General features: G+C 42.3%; 2 protein-coding genes across 2 annotated transcripts in view; both read right to left on the reverse strand.

Moving 5' to 3' along the window:
- Positions 1–9,055, reverse strand: part of LOC131483155 (S-adenosyl-L-methionine-dependent tRNA 4-demethylwyosine synthase TYW1-like) — a 143,087-nt gene extending 134,032 nt beyond the window's left edge. Inside the window, exon 1 of the mRNA XM_058680489.1 lies at positions 8,976–9,055. Within this exon, the coding sequence (XP_058536472.1) occupies positions 8,976–9,055 (80 nt within the window). The remainder of the gene's footprint in view (positions 1–8,975) is intronic.
- Positions 9,056–11,640: 2,585 nt separating this feature from the next.
- LOC131483156 (S-adenosyl-L-methionine-dependent tRNA 4-demethylwyosine synthase TYW1-like) overlaps positions 11,641–20,652 on the reverse strand; it is a 53,305-nt gene continuing 44,293 nt past the window's right edge. The window contains exon 5 of the mRNA XM_058680490.1: positions 11,641–11,791. Within this exon, the coding sequence (XP_058536473.1) occupies positions 11,658–11,791 (134 nt within the window). The 3' untranslated portion in view covers positions 11,641–11,657. The remainder of the gene's footprint in view (positions 11,792–20,652) is intronic.

The following is a 20,652-nucleotide window of genomic DNA, read 5'->3' on the forward strand; positions in this document are numbered from 1 at the left end:
ATCCCTCAAAAGTGAAATTTGAGCTCATCTTCCTTTAGCGCTGCCATGGTACCAGTGATCTTGGATGAAATGAACCATGGACCACAGCACACAGGCTATCTCAATTATAATAAAACTTATATTTTGGGCTGGATTGATACTTCGCTGTCCCGAGCATTGCAGAGCACTAATAATATCCCTGGCATCTACCTTCAACATGCCATCAGCAGGCTCCTCGGTAGGCGAGGAAACACTAGACAACCATGAACCAGACTATTCGGTGAATTGAGACACAGGAAAATGATCAGGTATACCTTGGAAAATATAGATGCCCTCAAGCAGGGCAGGAGGCATGCTGAATAAAGGCCTGAAAAGACTCTAGATTCTCATTCATCATTTAGGCTCACTAAAGCAGGGAGTGAGGGTTGAGTTGGAGCTTGCCTGGCTACTTTCGAAAGAGTGCCCCAGAACAGAATCAGAATGAAGAAACTAAACAAGCATTTTCTTTGATTCCAGGAGCTCAAGAAAATCTGTGAAAATAGCAGCTGATCATGAAGCTTAAGAGAGATTGCAGAGACAATGTATAACAGAGTATATTCTTTATTAAAAAAAAAAGTTTAGAAAATGTACTAAACCAACTACTAAATCCCAGAGTAACCAATTACAGCAAACTGACATCTGGAAATAATTTGATGACAACGGTGAACATACTTGTAAGAAACAAAATATTCCATTTCTGGTCCCAAGGCAATGGCTCATTGGCTAAATTCTCCCCTTACATGTGTTGGGATCCCATATTGGAACCATTTTAGGTCCTGGCTGATTCACTTTCTGTCCAGGTCCCTGCTGTGGTCTAGGAAAGCAGTAAAGGATGGCCCAAAACCAGAAACTCTGCAGCCAACTAGGATACCCAAAAGAATCTCCTGGCTCCTGGTTTCAGATAGGCTCAGCTCCGGCGAATGCAGCCATTTGGGGAATGAATCAGCAGATGGAAGATCTTTCTCTTCTCTCTGTAAATATGACTTTCCAATAAAAATAAATAAATCTTTAAAAAAAAATGTAGCTTTCAACAAAATAGTCCCAGAATACAAACAAACAAACAAAAAACTTTGTTTCAATCAAAGAGGTGAAGGAAATCTTAGAAGACTACCTTAACAAATAGAGAATGTTAATAAAGAGATAAAAGTGATTAAGTAAGCTAATAAAAGTTTTGACACTAGCAAGACTAATAACTGAAATAAAAGCTTCTCTGGAAGATGTCAACATCAGATTTCAAAGGCAGAAGAAAAATATATCGATGAAATTGAAGATAGATTAATTTGAAATAATGCCATCTAGAAAAACGAAATGGTGAAGAAATTTTGGGCTCAGCACAATGGCTTAATGGCTAAATGCTCATCTTACACGTGCTTGGATTCCATATGGGCATTGTTTGTGTGCCAGCTGCTCCAGCTCCTATCCAGTTTCCTGCTTATGGCCTGAGAAGGCAATGGAGGACAGCTCAAAGCTTTGGGACCCTGCACCTGTGTGGGAGACCCAGAAAAAACTCCTGGCTTTGGATTGGCTATGTTCAAGCCATTGTGACCATCTGGGGAGTGAATCCACAGAAGGAAGGTCTTATTCTCTGTCTCTCTCTCTGTAAATCTGACCTGCCTTTCCAATAAAAATAAATAAACCTTTAAAAAACTTTTTAAAAAGTAAAGTTTGAGAGAATGAAGCAGAAAATATGAAGAAAAAATAGTTGAAAACTTCCAGAACATAAAAATACATAAATGCCCGCATCTAAGAAGCTCACCAACTTCAAGTAAAATCTATTCAAAGAAAGCCACCTGACAGTAAGTGTTGAGTTGAGAGTGACTTGGGAGGCCCCAAATCCTGGTGCCAGTTCAGATTTGGGTTCCTCTGCTTCTGATTTCAGCTTCTTGCTTATGCATCCTAGGAGGCAGCATGTGATGGCCCAAATGTCTGGAACCCTACCACCCACGTGGGAGATCATCATGGAATTCTGGATGCTGGGCTGGCTCTGGGTTCTGGTTATTGCAAGTGTTTGGAAAGCAAATCAGCAGATGGAAAGTCTGTCACTATCTTTCTAACCGATGAAACTAAATGAATATGGAGGAAAAAAAGATCCACAACAAGATGCTGAAAAATAAGAATCTTGAAAGAGACAAAAGTGGAGCCCGTTTATCATCACAGGGCTTTTTAATAAGATCTTTACGTTGTTTTTTAAAGACGTATTTATTTATCTAAGGCAAAGCAACAGAGACAGGGAGAAACAGAAAGAGATCTTCCATCTGCTGTTTTACTTCCCAGATGGCTTTGATGGCTAAGGAAAAGTCAGTCCAAAGCCAGGAGCACTGAGCTTCATTTTTGTCTTCCACATGGGTTGGAAGGACCCAAGTGCTCGAGGCATTCTCCGTTGCTTTCTCAAGCTCACCAGAAGCGTAGCAGCACCATACTGTTGCCCCCCTCCCCATACTTGATAAGATTAACAGCCTGTTTCTCAGCAAAAATGAGAAACGCCAGGGAGTAATAGTTAAAGGAAAAAAGGAAAATGATTGTCAATCAAGAGTTTTATATCAGACAAAATGATTCTTCAAAAATGAAAGTTATTAAGACATTGACAGAGGCACACAAGTTGAGGGAGTCCATCACTGGTAGACCTTCTGTAGAAGAAACGTTAGAAAAAGTTTTTCTGACAGAAATGAAAGAACATTAGTCAGACTCAAGCCATACAAATAAAGAAAAATACAGAGGCAATTACAAAAGCCAGCATTAATATATTTTGGACTGTAATTCTTTATTTCCCAGATGATTAAAAGGACAATTGTACAAAACAACTATAAATCCATGTTAATTGGCACATAATGTATAAAGTTATAAGATGTGGGCATAGTTATAAGAGAACTGAAGCTGAGTACAAGCAGTTTCTGACCCCCTGTGCACCTACGAATGCAGTATCCATTCAGAATACAGCTGTTTTTCACTATTCGTCGAGTCCATATTTCAAAACTGTCCACTTACTAAAATGCACTTGTAACCTCCAACTCAAAATCATCTAAAAAAGATATATTACCGGGGCCACCATTCTGGCATCAACTCTCAATGCCATAACAGATTGCTGGTTCCAGTCCCAGCTGCCTCATTTCCAATCCGCCTGCCTGTTCATGCACCTTAGGAAACAGAAGACGAAAGCCAAGTTTCTGGGTCCCTGCCACAGATGTGGGAGACAAAGATGGTATTCCTGGCTCTTGAATTCAACTTGGCCCAATCAGCTTTTTTGTTTGCTTGGTTTTAATATCAGGAATTTTTTTTTAAGATTTATGTATTTGAAGGAGAGAGGAGCAAAAGAGTAAGTAGTTTCCAGGTAAAAGACACATAAGCATGTAGCAGCATCAGAGAACGATAAAACCAAAAGTATTCACCACAAAATGATATTGAAATATACATCTAGGACATATAGAAATTTAATTTAGTTGAAAATCAATTTTAAACATCCCTAAACTTAAATTATTTGAAAGATGTGAACTAAGAATGGACATTTGGGATAGCCATGAAAAAGACACTTGGGATGCCACACAGCACATGGTCGGAGTGCCAGGGTTCAAGTCCCCACCACTGCTCCTGGTACACCTTCCTGGGGATGCATACCCTGGAGGCAATAGTGGCACTTCGAGTTTTGGGTCCCTGTCAACCACACGGAAGACCTGGAATGAGTTTCACATTCCTGGCGTTAGCTTGCTCTAGCCCCGGCTGTTGTTCACTGTTAGAGAGTAAACCAATGTGAAGACATCTCTGTCTGTGTCTCTCTCATGATGCCTTTCACACAAAAATATAAACTATAAATTTGCCATTGAAATTTTTTCAGTGATAGAAATGAGTATGTATTGGTCAGAAATCAGTACAAATCACTGCATATTTGGTCACATGGCCACACTATTGCTTACCACCAGAAAAAGACGCACTTATTTGACCATGCCAAACTTGGGGGTGGCTTCCATGCAGTGAACGCTTTCAGTGCCAAAAAATATACGTTTATAAGGGGGGGTGTCAAGTTCATGAGCCCCAGGGGAGGGGGATTTGGCAGGGCTAGAGTCACCTGGCCCAGGTCCCAGGGCTCAATTGAGAGGTGGGTGCCAGGTTTGTGAGCACCAGGGGTTGGGGAAACAGTGGGGCTTGGGTCACCTGGCACAGGTCTCTTGGCCTGCCTGAGCAGTGGGTGCTGGGATTGTGAGCCCCAGGCACAGGGAATCCAGCATGCTTTATTCATGTGTCCCAGGTTCTGGGGTCCACCTGTGAGGTGGGTGCTGGGCTCGTAAGCCTCAGGGGTGGGGGATTGACAGGGTTCAGGTTGCCTGGCCCTGGTCCTTGGTCTGGCCTGCAAGTGAAAAGGGCGGAACAGTGGACGCAGACCCTGGTACCATAGCAAAGGAAGGAGACCAGAACAAATTGGACAACTACTCCAGCACATGATGACAGCAAAAATCTGGGTACACGGAGATTTGAGGTCAACTATGTCATCCAACGGACATTGGGAGGGTTGCCTCACCCATGGATTGGTGAAATCGACAGCATTTCAGAACTATCCAAACCACTTGGTCAGAACCCTCAGAACGTGCACTACATGGTATTGGGTGGCGGTTCCCCATCCTGGGTACTGGGACATTGGGGAGACTGGGTGTGGCTTCCCCCTTTCCTCTCCCTCCGGACACAAGAAGAAATAGAGAATTGGGGGGAGGGAGCAAGTTTATAGCAACATCCTCCCCCTCAGAGCACTGACTAAGTAACAAGAAAAACAGAAAGCATAATTTGAACAACATCATCAAAGCACAGACGCAAAACACTAAGACATCATTTCTAAGAAGAGACAATGTCTTTCAGAACCATAAAGACCACTACTGCTTATCTGCGTGATGCAGAAGATTAATATTCTAGCACTATAAAGCTTTGGGTTTTTCTGAAATTCAAGGAAATAAATGGGTTTCATTAACATCGAGAATGTTGTATGGAGAACCTCTGATGCTTCAATTTTCAAATCCACCTAACTTCTTCAAATAATATTAGGGCAATAAACCATTACACCAGGGGACAGATAAAAAGACAGGCTCCTAAAAGAGTGGGGCCATGCTCATATGTGAGAGTATCCCCGCTTTGAATAAAGGAGAGAATGGAACGCATCCTGGGAGAACCTCTCTATCAACTCAACAAGTACCACTGGAATATGTTTCCAACAGTCGATGGGACAAACAGTATGCATATAAGAACGATTATTCACCAAAAAAAAAAAAATACTATTTAATGTTAGGGACAAAATAATACATAGGTAGCTTTAAAAAGAATGTAATTTGAAGATATTATCTCACATCAACTCATGATTGCAATCAAGATATAATCAAGTTTTTGATGTTATCATTAAATCCATCCCAAAGTGTAAGATAAGCTTGATTTCTATAAAAGTCAAAGCAGCAAAACTTGAGCAGAGTTATGCAAGGCAGGTACTGATGCTTTGGTCTTGTGTCTGCAGCAGTATATTAGTCACTGCTACCTCAAACAAGGAAAATGAAAGAGGGGGTACAGATGGGTAGCTTTTATATTATCCATATACATATATATCAGTGTGTTAATATTATAATAATGTCCACAATGAAAGAAAATAAAAAACCCTAATAACTTAATTATTTCACCAGTGAATCATGAAGTCCATTCAGATTTTACCTGTCCATCACACTTTGTACACACATTAAAAACAAGAGAAAGTAAAAGAAGCCTACTGCCCAGGGTATCTGTGCCTGCAAACTGTCAACCAAGTTCTTAACAAAATGCACATACAAGTCACATACAAAACCTCAGTACAGCACTGAGAACTCAAAATGAAAGCCATCAGATGGCAACATCACAGAGTGATTTCTTTTGCATTTTCCTTTATGATTTTTTTTATTTGAAAGGCCAAGTTAAGAAAGAGAGAGGAGAGGAGAGACAGAGAATCTTCCATCCAGTGGGTCTCTCCCCAAACAGCCTTAATGGCTAGGGCAGAGCCAATCCTAAACCAACAGCCAGGAGCTTCTTCTGGGTTTCTCATGTGGCTGCAGGGGCCCAAGGACTTGAGTGATCACCTGCTACTTTATGTGTCCATAAACAGGGAACTGATTGGAAGTGGAACAGTCTGAAATAGAACTGGTGCTCCTAGAGGATGCTGGTACTACCGGCTGGGCCAACACGCTGGCCCCTACATAGTACTTTCCACCAGATGGTAAGAAATGGAGAAACAGAGTTGAAGAACTGCACACTTTATTGAGGAGTTAATGTGTGTTATTACGAATTGAATCACGCTTTCACTCAAGTCAGGCTGATGTCTTAATCTCCAACGCAACCACATTCAGACTTTAAGGAGGTAATCAAGGTTAAACGAGGTCCTAAGGCTGGGCCTCTAATGTGATAGCTGATAGCCCAGAGTGCTCATGTCTTTACAAGAACAGAGACCAGAGATCCCCCTGCATGCAGATCCCCTGGGGAACAGAGCAGATGGGATGCAAGAAACAGCAACTGATGCCACAGTCTTCCAAGAGAGCTCCCCAGAGGTGATGCTCAAACTGAATACTAAAGGGCTGAAAGGGACATGGTTAGAAATGGATGAGAATGGCAAGGCTTTCATCTTATTGTTATTATTATTATTATTATTTTAAAACTTATTCTTTCCTAAAGCTTATTTGCATCCATGTTTCATTTTGAATTGATTTTTATGTAAAGTGTGAGGTTTAAGACAACTTTTTGTGGGGGCAGGACGAAGGCTAAGATCGGTTGGCTGGTTTGTTTGCTGGCTTGCTTGCTTGCTTTGATCCATGGATATCTAATGGTCCAGCACTTTGATACCAAGTTAACTTTTCAGCATGGAACAACTTTGGCATCTTTGAAGAAAAAAAAAAAAAGGCAAGCAACAGTAACGCCAAGTCCTGAGTCTATTTCAGCAATAGCTATGCTTTGCATTGACCTGTGTATCAGTGTCCCCAGTTGTAGCAATAGTGAGTGAATGATTTACTGCTGCTTCACTCTGTCCGTATGGCTCTGGCAGGCTTTGGAATACGTTTGGCTTCTTCTACAATGGTAGAGATTCCAATAATTCCACAGAGTAACCTGGAAAGGACTGTCATTTTGCTCTGTTGACTTTGCTAACCTATGAGCACGATCAGTCTGTTCACTTTAGATTCTCATTCGTTTCTTTTATCAGCACAAAGTAACTTTCAACATCCATTATTGCACCGTCTGTTAAATCTAAATACCAAACATTTAGAGTGGCTGCTAATAGACTAGATTTTCATTTTTCTTAACTGCTTTGAGTATAGAGACATCACTTCCATTTAACTTTCTGCAACTTCTCCCCTTTCAACCTCTCAAAAATGTGATGTCATTTCTTCTTCCCGCTCTTGGTTTTAGAAGAGAAGTCTGTATTTTCCATCGAGATTGCCTTATAGAAGAGGAAACATATGGTAGTTGTCCTTTGGGATTGGCTTATTTCAGTGAGCAAAACAGAACACATACATGTACACATGGATCACACATACATACCGACAGCATCAGTGTCTCCCTTGTGTGTATCTATGCATGTATGTACATATATTTATCTAGAGGAACTGTTTAATGGAGACTAACATATCAAGTGAAGATACATTGCAGTATGCATCTCTACTCCTGAATGAAAAGATGGACTCCCAATGAAACTGTTAAAAATATCTTGGTAATTGGATGCTTCACTTCCTACCACTGTCTACACCTACAACAGAATAACGGACTTGTGACTGCTGCTGAAGTCTATACTATTGTCATAACATGGGGGAGATTAAAGGGAGGAAAGGGGACTGGAAAGGGTGAAGGGAGAAATCTCTGAGCCAATGGAACTGTGTCAAGGAAAAATAAAATAAGAAAAATAATAATGTAAAGAAAAAACACCGCAAAAATAAAATAACAATAAAAAATCAGAGGAGAAATCTGCTAGCATTTAAACTGGTGTTAACCTATAGGTATAATATTTTTCCCTCTCAGCTTTCCAGAATTTTTCCCTCTCAGATCAATAATTATAGGATATTTTGGGATGTGCTTCTCAGGTTTTAACCTGTCTGGGATTCATTAACATTGATGACTCTATAGGTTTGCCATTATTTTTTTATGAGCTATATAACATTTCAGCCAATGACAGATCATATGGTCTCATACAATATTAATGAAGCTAAAAAATGTCTAACAGTGACATCACAGCCATCATAACTTCAAGTATAACACATTATCCATGTGTTTATGACTGTCTGGTATAAACAAACTTACTAGATTGAAAGTCCTAAAAAAGTACAGTACATATAATATTGTACAGTGCCTAACACCAGATAACGATAGATGACTATATTATATTAACTGGCTTATGTACTTACTACATAATATTCTTTTCAAAAATTTTTAATTAAAAAAAATTAGATTTACTTATTTTTAATGGTAAGGCAGATCAGATTTACACAGAGAAGGAGAGACAGGGAGAAAGACATCCCATCCACTGGTTCACTCCCAGATGGTCACACCAGCCAGAGCTGAGCTGATCCAAAATGGAATCAGGAGCCAGGAGCTTCTTCCAGATCTCCCAGGCAGTTGCAGGGTTCTAAGGCTTTGGGCCATCTTCTAATGCTTTACCAGGCCATAAGCAGGGAGCTGGATGGGAGACAGAACAGCCGAAAAACAAACCAGCACCCATATGGGATCCTGGTGCATGCAAGGTGCATTCGGCCACTGAGTCATCGGACCAGGCCCATACTACATGATATTCTTATTTTAGAGTATACTGTTTCTGCCTACCAAAAAAAAATCACTAGTTTTGTTGTGAAACAGTTTGACATGTTATGCTGGTAGCACCAACATCCCATGTGTGTTTAGCATGCATCTTGATTGCACAGAGAGGCCATGCGAAGTCATTTACCTAACAGCCCAGAACGCCTCCAGTAGGAGGGGCCTCATGCCTGGACTCCTCCAGCACCACACTTTTCTCATTCTCCTTTTGCTCTTGCAAAGACATCAGCACCACATCTCTTGTTATCATCCTACGAATCGCTAATGTTCTCCCTGAGGTTTTCTTCCCAGTCTGGTTTTGTCTCTGTTACTCAGACTGGGTAAACTGTATCCATCTGTCCTGCTCACAGGCCATTCCATTGATCTGCTAAGGTCACTGACCCTATCCTGTCATCTCTACTTGATGATTGAGCTCATCCACAGGGTTTTTTTTTTTCTAAACTTTGTGTCATGGTTCTTTTCAATTTCATAATTCCCCTTGGTCCCTTTTTAAGTTCTATGTCATCAATGAAGGGGTTTTTTTTCATTATTATTATTATTATTATTACTTGTTTCAAGATAACTTATAGCTGATTGCTGCTGTATTTCTTATGATAGTTATTTTAAATTTCTTATGATAGTTATTTTAATTCTTGTCAGTTGATTTCAACAGTTGGTTAATCTATTGCTGGTGTTAGCTGATTATTTTCCCCTATTCAAGTCTGATTTTCTTGGTTCTGGTACAACCGATCCTTTTTTTTTTCTATTACTGAGTAGACTCTGGACATATTCATTCCTTTTAAAAAGATAGTCTACAGATCCTGATTTATCTCTGTGTGTTGTGGTTCCAATAGCACTTCAATGTCCCAGGTGCTTGCAGTAAACTTTATCTTGGGTTCCCAGTGGTCACAGCAGGTACTGTCAGAGAAGGCACAAAAGTTCTCCCTGGTTGGTCCCCTGGGGTGAGTTGTACATGAGGCAGGCTGCCCAGTCCAGGCCAGTTCCTTAGCCAAGTTCCCAAAGCCTGGGTTCCCAAGCAGCCCAGGATGTTTGAGTACAATCAGACTGATGAGGATGAAAAGGCTTCTCCAGCTCGGCCACTTGTGGGGCAGTCCACTTTGCAAGTGCCAGTCAGTCGCCAAAGAACCTCTTAGGAAGGGAAGGGGGGTCAGGCCCAGAGTTGGTAGAGAGTAGTTCACAGGCCAGGCCACCTTATGATGGGGAGTGTGGCCTCTCTCTTTCCAATGCTGCTTGGCTGTCCTGGTAGGGAGGAAAGAGGGTGAGCACCTGCCCCAGCAGCTTCTTCCTAGTGGGGACCCCAGCTGATCCCCTTTGCCGGTGGTAGTGGGCTTCCCTGACCGTGTTGGAGGGACTTCTCAATTGAGCTGGGGAAGACAGAAGCATGCCAAGGTGCCCCTCTGTGGTAAGGTTGGTGCAGGGATCTTCTTCTTGCTTTAGGCAGACACATAGGAACCATCTGCTTCTGTGTGTTTCTATACTTGGGGAGCCCATATTGCGGGGGCGGGGCTTCCTCCTATCACCCTTCAGAGTTCTTGCTGAGTTATCTCTTATGGTTTGCTTCAGGGTTGTTCATGAGAAGGAGCATAAAAAGAGTTTACACCATCTTGCCCAGTCCAAAAGGCCCAAGACATGACATTTTTAAAGTAATCACATAATGAAAATTAGCTGGATAAGGGCATCCAAAAGTAAAATAGCCGAGATCAAGACGTACTTAGAATTTTAAAGAGTTCATGTATAAATGCAGGGACACTGCATGGCTATATCTTCAGATTCATTAATTCATGATGTTTATCTTCAAGATAAAGAAGAGCCCAAGAAAAGCAATTATTCCAGAAATTTATGCCAAGGGCCTGGCATGGCTGCCTATTGGCTAAAGTCCTCAACTTGAACGCACAGGGATCCTATGGGCACCAATTCATGCCCCAGCTCCCTGTTTGTGGACTAGGAAAGCAGTGGAGGACAGCTCAAAGCCTTGGGACCCTGCACCCATGTAGGAGACCCAGAAGAGGCTCCTGGCTCCTGGCTTCTGGCTTCTGATCGGCTCAGCTCTGGCCGTTGAGGCCAACTGGGGGGTGAATCATTGCATGGAAGATCTTCCTCTCTGTCTCTATTCCTCTCTTATATATGACTTTGCAATAAAAATAGATAAATCTTTTTTAAAAAGAAATTTATGCCGAATAAGCTCTCTAAATGAAAATAAAACTTCATTCTTTACACACAGTAACACAAACACATGCTTATTAGTTATTATTAGTAAACAAAAAAAATCTAGAAATAAATTCATTACCACAAGATTAATGGCAAATTCAAACATGGCACATTCACTATAAGTTATAGCCCTTAAGAATTATGCCTGGAAAATAATTTTTTAAAATAGAAGATACTTGTGTTACAATGCTACAAAAAAAAGAAAAGTCTTGGTACAAAATTATAGACATGCTATAATAAACTATACAGATAAACATATACAAGAAGGAACACAGAAAAAACACACCAAACTCCTGCATGTTGGAAATATGGTATTTTCATATTTTTTCTTCTACTTTTCGAAGAATATAATATCTTAATAAAAATAGTAAAAAGAATTTTTGATGACATAAGGTTTGAATCATAAACCTGGAAATAACATCTCCCACAATTTTGTGAATCTTTTAAGATTTTGTTTATTTTTATTGGAAAGTCAGAAATATAGAGAGAAGGAGACAAAGAATGGAATATCTCTTCGCTGATTCACTCCCCAAGTGGCCGCAATGGCCAGAACTGCACCGATCCCAAGCCAGGAGCTTCTACCAGGTCTCCCACGTAGGTGCAGGGTCCCAAGGTTTTGGGCCGTCCTCCACTGCTTTCCCAAGCTATAAGCAGTGAGCTGAATCAGAAGTGGGGATGCTGGGATACGAACCAGCGCCCGTATGGGATCCCGGCATGTCCAAAACAAGGACTTTAGCTGCTAGCCCATCGCACTGGGTCAATTCTGTGAATCTTGTTTCTGTGAAATAAGGTCATAAGTTTAAAGTTTAAAGCATTGTTTGATTACATTTATTATCAAGATGTGACTACTTTCCCAATTGCTACCTTCATAATTCACACTATACCTATCAACTCAAACTACTATCAAGTGCTGACAGGGTCTTTTTCATTCCTTCTTTGTGGCCTAGCACTTCAATAACAGCGATAGACCTTAATATTTCACCTGCCCCTGATTTGTATAGTATTATGGGAAAAGCTTTTTTCAAGATAGAGTAAGACATCTAATTTCTAAGGTTTCTCAAAACCATCAGTCTCTGGTCTTAACACTACACCTTTCAATTCAAATCTCACTAAAGTCTCAAAAAGCACATGGAATTAGGAAAATTAGACGAACACTCAAAGGAGAAAGACAATCAGTACAAGCCAACTCTGAAATAATCCCAAAACATTGAAATCACCAGATAAAAACTCTGAAGTGGCTCTTATTATAGGAAAGAAAGGTGCCCAGGGAAAATGGGTGACCATGAAAAATAATGAGCAAAAAGCATCCTTCTGAAGAGCAGAGTAAAAAAACTGAAAAAAAATTGAACAAAAGTTGTGGGACAATATCAAAAGATCTAACACTTGTCTGACTGGAGTCTAAAGCTCCAATAAGAGTTTGAAATGGAGACAAGAAATAAAGAAAATCCTTCAAAGAAAAAGTGACCAATGACTCTCAAATGTAGTCTTAAGTTTATGTATCTAGTAAATTCAGAGAAACACACATAGGACAAACTCAAAACCCCAAACAGAACCCCATACTCAGAAAATTAAGCAAACTGCTGCAAAAAAAACTTTCAACCACACCTTACTCTAGGGAATCTATATGACTTTTGCGAGGTACCTAAATGGGGGCATTCTTACAGGATGTGTCCTTAACCCAGTGTTTGATGCTAATTCTGGATAGAAAGCATCAGAATTGTACCTTTGGATATAAAGCCAGCATGAGGAGAGTTGGTAGATATTATTACAGATGGTGTGTTATTTCATTACCAAAATTCCATTTCTGTTACTCATGATATTTCAATTATATTTCACTTCAAAGGTAAAAGATCACGGATACCCATGGTGCATGTTTGGGCGGGGTGGGGTGGTGGTGAAGTCAGCAAGAACAGAAAAGCTCGGAGCGAGGGAAGTGCTACGACCTCCCGTTCTGTGCCCGCAGGAAAAGACAGATCGCCCTCTGTGTGGCCAGCCCTCACATGATCTTGGGAAGAGGAGTGACTTCATGATACCATCCCATGTCACCAGTGAAGGAAGGTACTTCCTGGGGCATGGGTCATTTGGTTGATAGAAAGGCAAGGGAGATTACAAAAGGCAGGGGGCGTGGCTTCCACCTTTAGACTCTAAGATAGCTAGCGACCTACCTGTCCTATTTTACTGCCCTCTCAGAGATTTCTGACTCTTGATCTAAGGGTTGCTGAAGGATACAGATGCACCATATCTTCTGTGGTTACTTCCTGTTGGTAAGAGGTATAAGGCTCAACTTTCCCGGGTTTGGAACTCCGCATTTCATCTAATGGATCCCTCTCACGAGCCACAGAGCTTCCATTCAGTCCAATGGCTCTGTCCCCTGCATCTTCATCATTACTCTGACATGTTATTGTTATCTTTAGACAGGATTTAGCAACCTAGGTGGTGTAATCATGCAATGTGAGTGCCGAGTTCAGAGCACACATCCTTGGGTTTGGTCCCTGGGATTAGAGATCCTGACAGGAATAATGGATGGGCTGTTTGCCAAGGCCAAAAGTATAGGTGAACCTTCCCCAACAGTGGGTTCAGGGGAACAGCCCAGGGCGGCTCACCTGCCCAGCCCACATCTGGATTTCAGGCATGCCAGGGGGTACAACGGTCTGGCCCCAAATGCCCTCTAGGGTCCCCTGCCCAGTACACCCCAGCCCCAGCTCTCATGTGCACCAGCGGGTGCCCGGGAGACTTGTGGAATTTGTCAGAGTTTTAAATATTCTTGTGTTAGGTACTGAGAACAAAAATCAAATACAGATTCATTGTATCACACTTTCACAATGCAATATGCTTTAGATATTGGCTCTCTCTATATATAAAAAATTTCATTAAATTCAAGTCCTCCTCCACTGGTACCCTTAAAGCTGTGCGTTTCTGACTGAAATAACCTTCTACTCTCCAGCACAACACCTACATTACAGAGAATTAAAAGAATGAACAAAGATGGGGTGGCATTTCATTATCCTTGAAATAGGATAATGTGGTCAATATTACCAACAGTAAACCAACGAGTTATTAGATCTACTCCTGTGATATAATATATTCCACTTGAATATGATCAACATGACCTGGGTTGCATTGGTAATAAATCAATAAAGAGTGACTAGCTTTGTGTCCCACCCAGGTCAAGCCATGCTTGCAAAGCCATCCCCCCACACGGGAGCATCAACTCAAGTCCTAGCTGCTACACTTCTGATCCAGCTCCCTGTAATGTATCTGGAAAACAATACAGGATAATCCAGTTTCCTGGTCTCTGGGTTGAGCCTACTTGGTTCAGTCCTCACAGCTGTTGCAAGGTTTCTGCTTGTTGCTAGAAGACTGGATATTATCACTGATCTCCAAAGTCAGTGTCAATAAAAACTGAACACTGGGCTTGATCAAAAGAGATTTAAAGTAATTCCAATGAAATGCAAGGCTTCATTCACAGTCGTCATAGTCATTTGGGGTCAATTCAGGAAATCTGAATTTGATCTGTGGATTAGATGAAAATATGCTGAAAAGAAAAATGCAGATCACCAAATGAAAAAACAACAACTTGTAACCCAGTATATACAGTATGTTTACTAGGTTACACTGAACACACTCGAAGAGGCCCGGTTAAGATACTAACAGCACTGTGCTAAAGTGTTAAGGACACTGTAGTAGAAAGATAATGTCTGGCTTCTTACCATTTTTGTCTAAATTTTCTCATATTCTTTAATGTATAGATATGGTTTTTGTAGTATTAAATGGTTACTTCTTAAAAGGAATCAGTGCATATGTTTCAATAGGGTATTTGGGCAACATTTGCATTCCTGGGCAGAAACAAGAATTTCAAAGAGATACAGAAGAAAGTTTTCAATCCAAAGGAGTCCAAGGTTATTCTGCCTTGGTAAGAAACAACACTTTCGATAGTTTCTGAACTGTATTACTTCTTTATTTTTCTCTTTCTTTCTTCCTTCTTTTCTTTCTTCCTTTCTTTCTTTCTTTCTTTCTCTTTCTTTTTTTGAAAGGCAAAAGACAAGAGATCTTCTCTCTTCTCTCTAATTCTCAAAGCACTTGCAACAGTCAAGGCTGAGTCAGGCCAAAACCAGGACCCAGGAATTTAATTCTGCTTTCCTATGTAACTGTTGGGAACTCAAGCACTTGAGCCATCTTTTATCTCTTACCTTCCAGAGTGGACCTTAACAGGAAGCTGGATTTGAGAGTACTGCAGGGGCTTAAACTCAGGCATTCCAATATAAGGTGCAGGTAAACCAAGGGGCATCTTAACTGCTGTGCCAAATGCCCACCACAAGCAGATTTAAGTACAGATGAAGAGCATAGAAATGTGCCGTTCAATACCCCAACCACAGGTGCTCACTCAAATCAATTAAAACACAATAAGGTTGGAAATTCTTTTCCTTAATCAAACTAATCATTCTCCAAGTGTTCAGCAGCCATGCTTGGTTAGTACCTTTATTAATTACACAGCCAGACATCAGCCACATGGTTGTCATGCCGCATTGTAAGCCATGGCCATGGAACATTCTGAGGGTCACAGAAAATCCTACTGGACAGAGCCACAGGGCAGGATGTGGGTATGTCTCCTCATGATGACCATCAACATACCTCTCGGGACACTGCTGCCGTCCATCCCTGGACCTCTGACTCTGGTTTTCAGAACCCATTTCCATTAGATTCCTGAGGAAGGTATGTCAACACGAAATGTTTCTCACCTGTAAGCTCAGTTCTGTGTATCTGAGGTAGAGATCACATCACCTCTCCTGCAGAGGGCAGATATTTTATGTCCTTAACGAAACAGTAAAAGTGCGCCTCAGTCCTAGCCAAAGCTGGAGCAAGTTTATGAAGAATGCAGGCTTCCTAATAAGCAAACTCAGAGCTTCTCAGCAGTAACAGGAATCCACGTTGGGTCAAGCATCCCTAGGGATCCACCATCACATCACCCTAGGTACCTGGGAGGCAGAGCGCCAACATGAACAGAAAACTGTTAGTGGTGCTCTGGCTTCTCTAGCTCCTGAGTCCTGAGCCCTCTGCCAGGCTAACCTAATAACATCACATTGGGTAAAGCATAGACCCACCATGATCTGTGACAGTTAACACTACCATCCCACTCCACTGAGACCCCATGCCACAGAAGCACAGCCCATTGGGGTTACTGATCCCTATTAGCAAGGGGGACCACAGCTACTGCCCCATAAAGAAAGCAAGCAGAATGCATTCTGGACCCCAAGGGAACCTTTATAGTATCTCTTAGTTTTCTTCCATACAATATTGAAAGTGAAGATGACAGGAGGGGCCAGTACTGGCTCAGAGTCTTCCATGACATACTGAAATCCCCCACATGCTAAGGTCCACCATCACATCACGTATTGACAGAACACAAAGGAAACGCTGACCAGTGGAGTGGAGAAATCTTAGATCCTGTGAGAGGGTGAGCAAGTAAAACATGAAGGCTGATATACCCATTCATATTATTATTTCCCTCTCTTCTGATCCAGATCTTTTTCAAGGAGCAGAATCACAACACCCTCTCTGAAACAAGGAATGGCTACAGCAGGATAGGCAGACACAAATGTGGTGTTTATCTTATTGCGTGAAAACACGAACAAAGGTAGAAGGATGTATGCAGATGGTAAGTCTGTTGTCTCTTCAACCGTTTATCCTGCGTCTATCTTCTAAGCAGAGGCTAGACTCCCCGCAACACCCTATTTCTTAGATTCCTTTGTCTAAAGAGTTGATTTCAGATTCCACCAAGGAGAGGCATCTGTTTAAGATTTGCAAGGCAAGGGCCCGGCGGCATGGCCTAGCGGCTAAAGTCCTCGCCTTGAAGGCCCCGGGATCCAATATGGGCACCGGTTCTAATCCCGGCAGCTCCACTTCCCATCCAGCTCCCTGCTTGTGGCCTGGGAAAGCAGTCGAGGACAGCCCAATGCATTGGGACCCTGCACCCGCGTGGGAGACCTGGAAGAGGTTCCTGGTTCCCGGCTTTGGATCGGCGCACACCGGCCCGTTGCGGCTCACTTGGGGAGTGAAACATCGGATGGAAAATCTTCCTCTCTGTCTCTCCTCCTCTCTGTATATCCGGATTTCCAATAATAATAAATCTTAAAAAAAAAAAAAAGATTTGCAAGGCAAAATCTGAGAAACCATTATCCCTAATACCTGGCTACAGCTGAAACATCCAAGAATAAACATCAGACTTCAAGTTTGTAGCAGCTTCCATGTGAGCTACCAAAAAAAAAAAAAACATAAAACAAGCAAAAACACTTATCTTTCACTCTGAAAACAGGATCAAACCAAGACATTTGAGTCCAGATTTTTTTTTTAATTTTTTCAATGCCAAAGAAGTTTTCATGACCTTCCCTGCACCTTCACTGAGTAAGTGAACACTTACTCACCTTATTAAAGTGGTGCTTTCTACAACGTCCACAGTACTTTCTGCTTTCCTGACTAACATGCGTGAATACTTTGGTCACGTGATGTTGAAATGGGGAAGAGAGGAGGACACTAGCATGAGCTAGGAAAAAAAAAAATCCTTTCCTCTGTCCAAAACAGGATAAGCTGCAGCATGTCATGTATGAATGCTGTAACAGAAGGAGCAGGAGTTAACTGCTTGAGTTAACTGCCCGTGGTGCCAACATTCCAACATCACAGCACCAGCTGGATTCCTGGCTGCTCTGCTTCCAATTTAGCTCCCATCTAATGTGCTTGGAAAGCAGTGGAGGATGGCCCAAGTACCTGGGTCTATGCCACCTATGTGGGAGACGTGGAGAGTTCAGAGCCCCTGGCCTTTGCCTAGGTCAGCCCTAGCCAGTGTGGCCTTCTGACAAGAGAGCCAGCTGCTAGAAGAGTTCTCTTTCATACCCTGCCTTTCAAGTAAATAAAACAAATCTTTCAAAGAACAAGAAAGAAAATACAGCTCTACAAATGGATTAGAATCAAACTAAGCACAGTGTTTCTTGAGTTCAAGAGTTAATTCTGGTCATCCACACAAACATTTATTAAGCAATGACTACACACTAAATTCTACTCGTAGTACTGGAATAATAACAAATACTTTTAGGTTGGGCAGTGAAGAATGAGGGGGAAGCGACAAACAATACACAAAATTGGTGATCAGTACTATGGAGGGCAGCCAATGTTGTGGTGAGGGGCTGGCATTGTGGTGAGGGGCTGACATTGTGGTGAGGGGCTGACATTGTGGTGAGGGGCTTGCGTTGTGGCACTTAGCACAGCCGCAGCCTCAGTGGCTGGTGGTGGGGTGTGGTCTCTTTCCCTTGCACTAATAATACCAGACCATGCAAGGTCAAAAGGCACACTGGTGCCCGGACAGGGCACATAGCAAAGGGAAATGCTAGAGGACTTCAACCCACAGAGCCCCAAGAGGGAGTGAGGCCAATGGAGCTTCCCACAGGTATTTTGGCCTCCCTGTTCCATTACTGTGACTTTCAGCACAGTAGGAGGCTCCGTAAGACCCTTTCTGCTGGCTACCCGGGGAGAGCAGCAAAGAGGAGCTGAACAGGAAGGCAGGACGGTGGGTTCCAGGCCCAGGAGCAGGCACTAAGGAAGGAGAGTCTGGGCAGTGGATTCCACACCTGTCCTCTCCCCTCTTCCCTGGATACTTCCTTTTGCTATAGCCCAATCAGGTGTAAAGGAGACCCAAAGTGACTGGAAAGGGTGGGTACCTGGTCCTGGGGTGCTCGCACCAGGCAATGGAGAGACGCAAATAAGGATTGAAGCAGGGAAGCATCTGGCAGCTGGATTGTAGTCGAAGGAGCATAGCAGTGAGCCCATGGCACAGGCACCTGCAGTTGCGCCTCACGGAGATACCAGAGAACAATGCGCTTTCCCACCTCTTCCAATGCCTCCACCCTGGCTTAATATCTGCTGCTACCCTGAGGTTTTAGTTCCACAGGCGGCAGCCAGAGGAGCTGCAGGTTCCCCAACACCTGCCCAGAAGCATCCATGGACAGGGAGAGCAGGGCTCCCGCACTGTCACAGGAAGCACTCCCACCTGCAGTTCTGGAAGTGCAACTGGAATTGAATTCAGTTGCTCTGATACGGGATGGAGGTGCCCAAGAGGTGTTGTCACTGACATGCAAAACACCAGCCCCATATAGTTATTTACTAGGAAATTATGGAAAGGAGAAAGCCAGAGATGGAATGTGTGAGAAAGCGATACTGCCTGTCATGGTCCAATTCAGTGAAGTGATATTTATAAATAGCTATGTACGAAATAAGGTGACATCTACATCACATGTTTAAAATCCTTAAAAGTTACAGAAGGACACACATGCGCACACCCCTTCCATCCACTGATTCATTCCTCGGATAGACATAATCACTAAGGTTTGGCCTAGAAAACTCAAGAGGCAGGAGCTTCAGGTCTCCCACATGGGTAACAGGGGCTCATACACTTGGGGCATCCTCTGTGGCTTTCCCCCACCTAACAGCAGGTAACTGGACTCCAGAATATCTTACACACTGGAGATAGAATGTATGTCTCCATGAGATGTGAGATTCAAAACAGGAGTCATGTTTCTGGTGATATTCCATTACAACCAAGTCACAATGAAGAAAATGATTTGGATTCATATAAAGGAGACTCGGTTTCTATTGTTCATATATGTTACTTATTTCCCAGTGTGAAATCATCCTTTGGTCTGTTAGCCCTGTTTCAATTAAAGCTATGTCCTTTCTTGTATTATCATATGTAAGAAAACCCAAAATCTTGCTCATTCCTGTCCCAAATACCTTGTAATCTTTTTATTTCTCCTAAATCTAAATCTATCTATTATACTAGCTGCAAGTGTGTAACTACTTCATTATACTGAGTAGCTCCAAACACGAATGTATAATGTTCAATAAAAAGGTACTTCCTTTTTCCTCTCATTATATTATGGTTTGGACAAAACACTGCTTTTAATATATGCGATATTTTATATATTATATATTTTCATATACGTGATATTAAGCTGTACCTAAATCTAAGAACAAAAAAAAAAAAACATTATAAAATAATGGCTTGCCACAGAAGACACTGGTGTAGTGTGTGGTAACATGGGCAGGGGCATTGGGAAAAATGAAGAAAACAGAGGAATGCTTGCCTCCTGACAAGTTCCAGAGGGAACAGCAGGAAAGGCTGGGGAAGCAGAGGCCAGAATCACACTGGAAGGGGCGTACGGACACGGAATGTCAGCAGGCAACAGCAGCATGAGCCTCATGTGGAAATCCTTAAGAACAGGAATGAAAGATATTAAAAAGTCCAGAGTGAAAGAGAAAGGTTGGTTTCTTTAGAATAGTTAAATTTGAACTAGATAACAATAGCAATGAGGCGGAGTCCAGCTCTGCTCCAGGAGCCTGACCCAGGACAGGACAGGCTGGAGGTCCAGCGTCCCCAGAGGCTGCGCTGCTGTGGGCCTGTAGTCATCAGGGCCTGGGGAGGCAGGCAGCAATAGTGGCAGGAGAGACCCGCTACCCAGAACACAGAAAGAACTCTGCCAAGCCAACAACAAGATAAGTAACTCCCAGATTGGCACAAGACGAAGAGACGCTTCACCCAGAGTAGCTACAAACAGCCAATAAGCAGAGATTCTCAGCATCCCTGGTCAGCTG

Source organism: Ochotona princeps, chromosome 24 (assembly GCF_030435755.1).
Source record: "Ochotona princeps isolate mOchPri1 chromosome 24, mOchPri1.hap1, whole genome shotgun sequence".
Lineage (NCBI taxonomy): Eukaryota > Metazoa > Chordata > Mammalia > Lagomorpha > Ochotonidae > Ochotona > Ochotona princeps.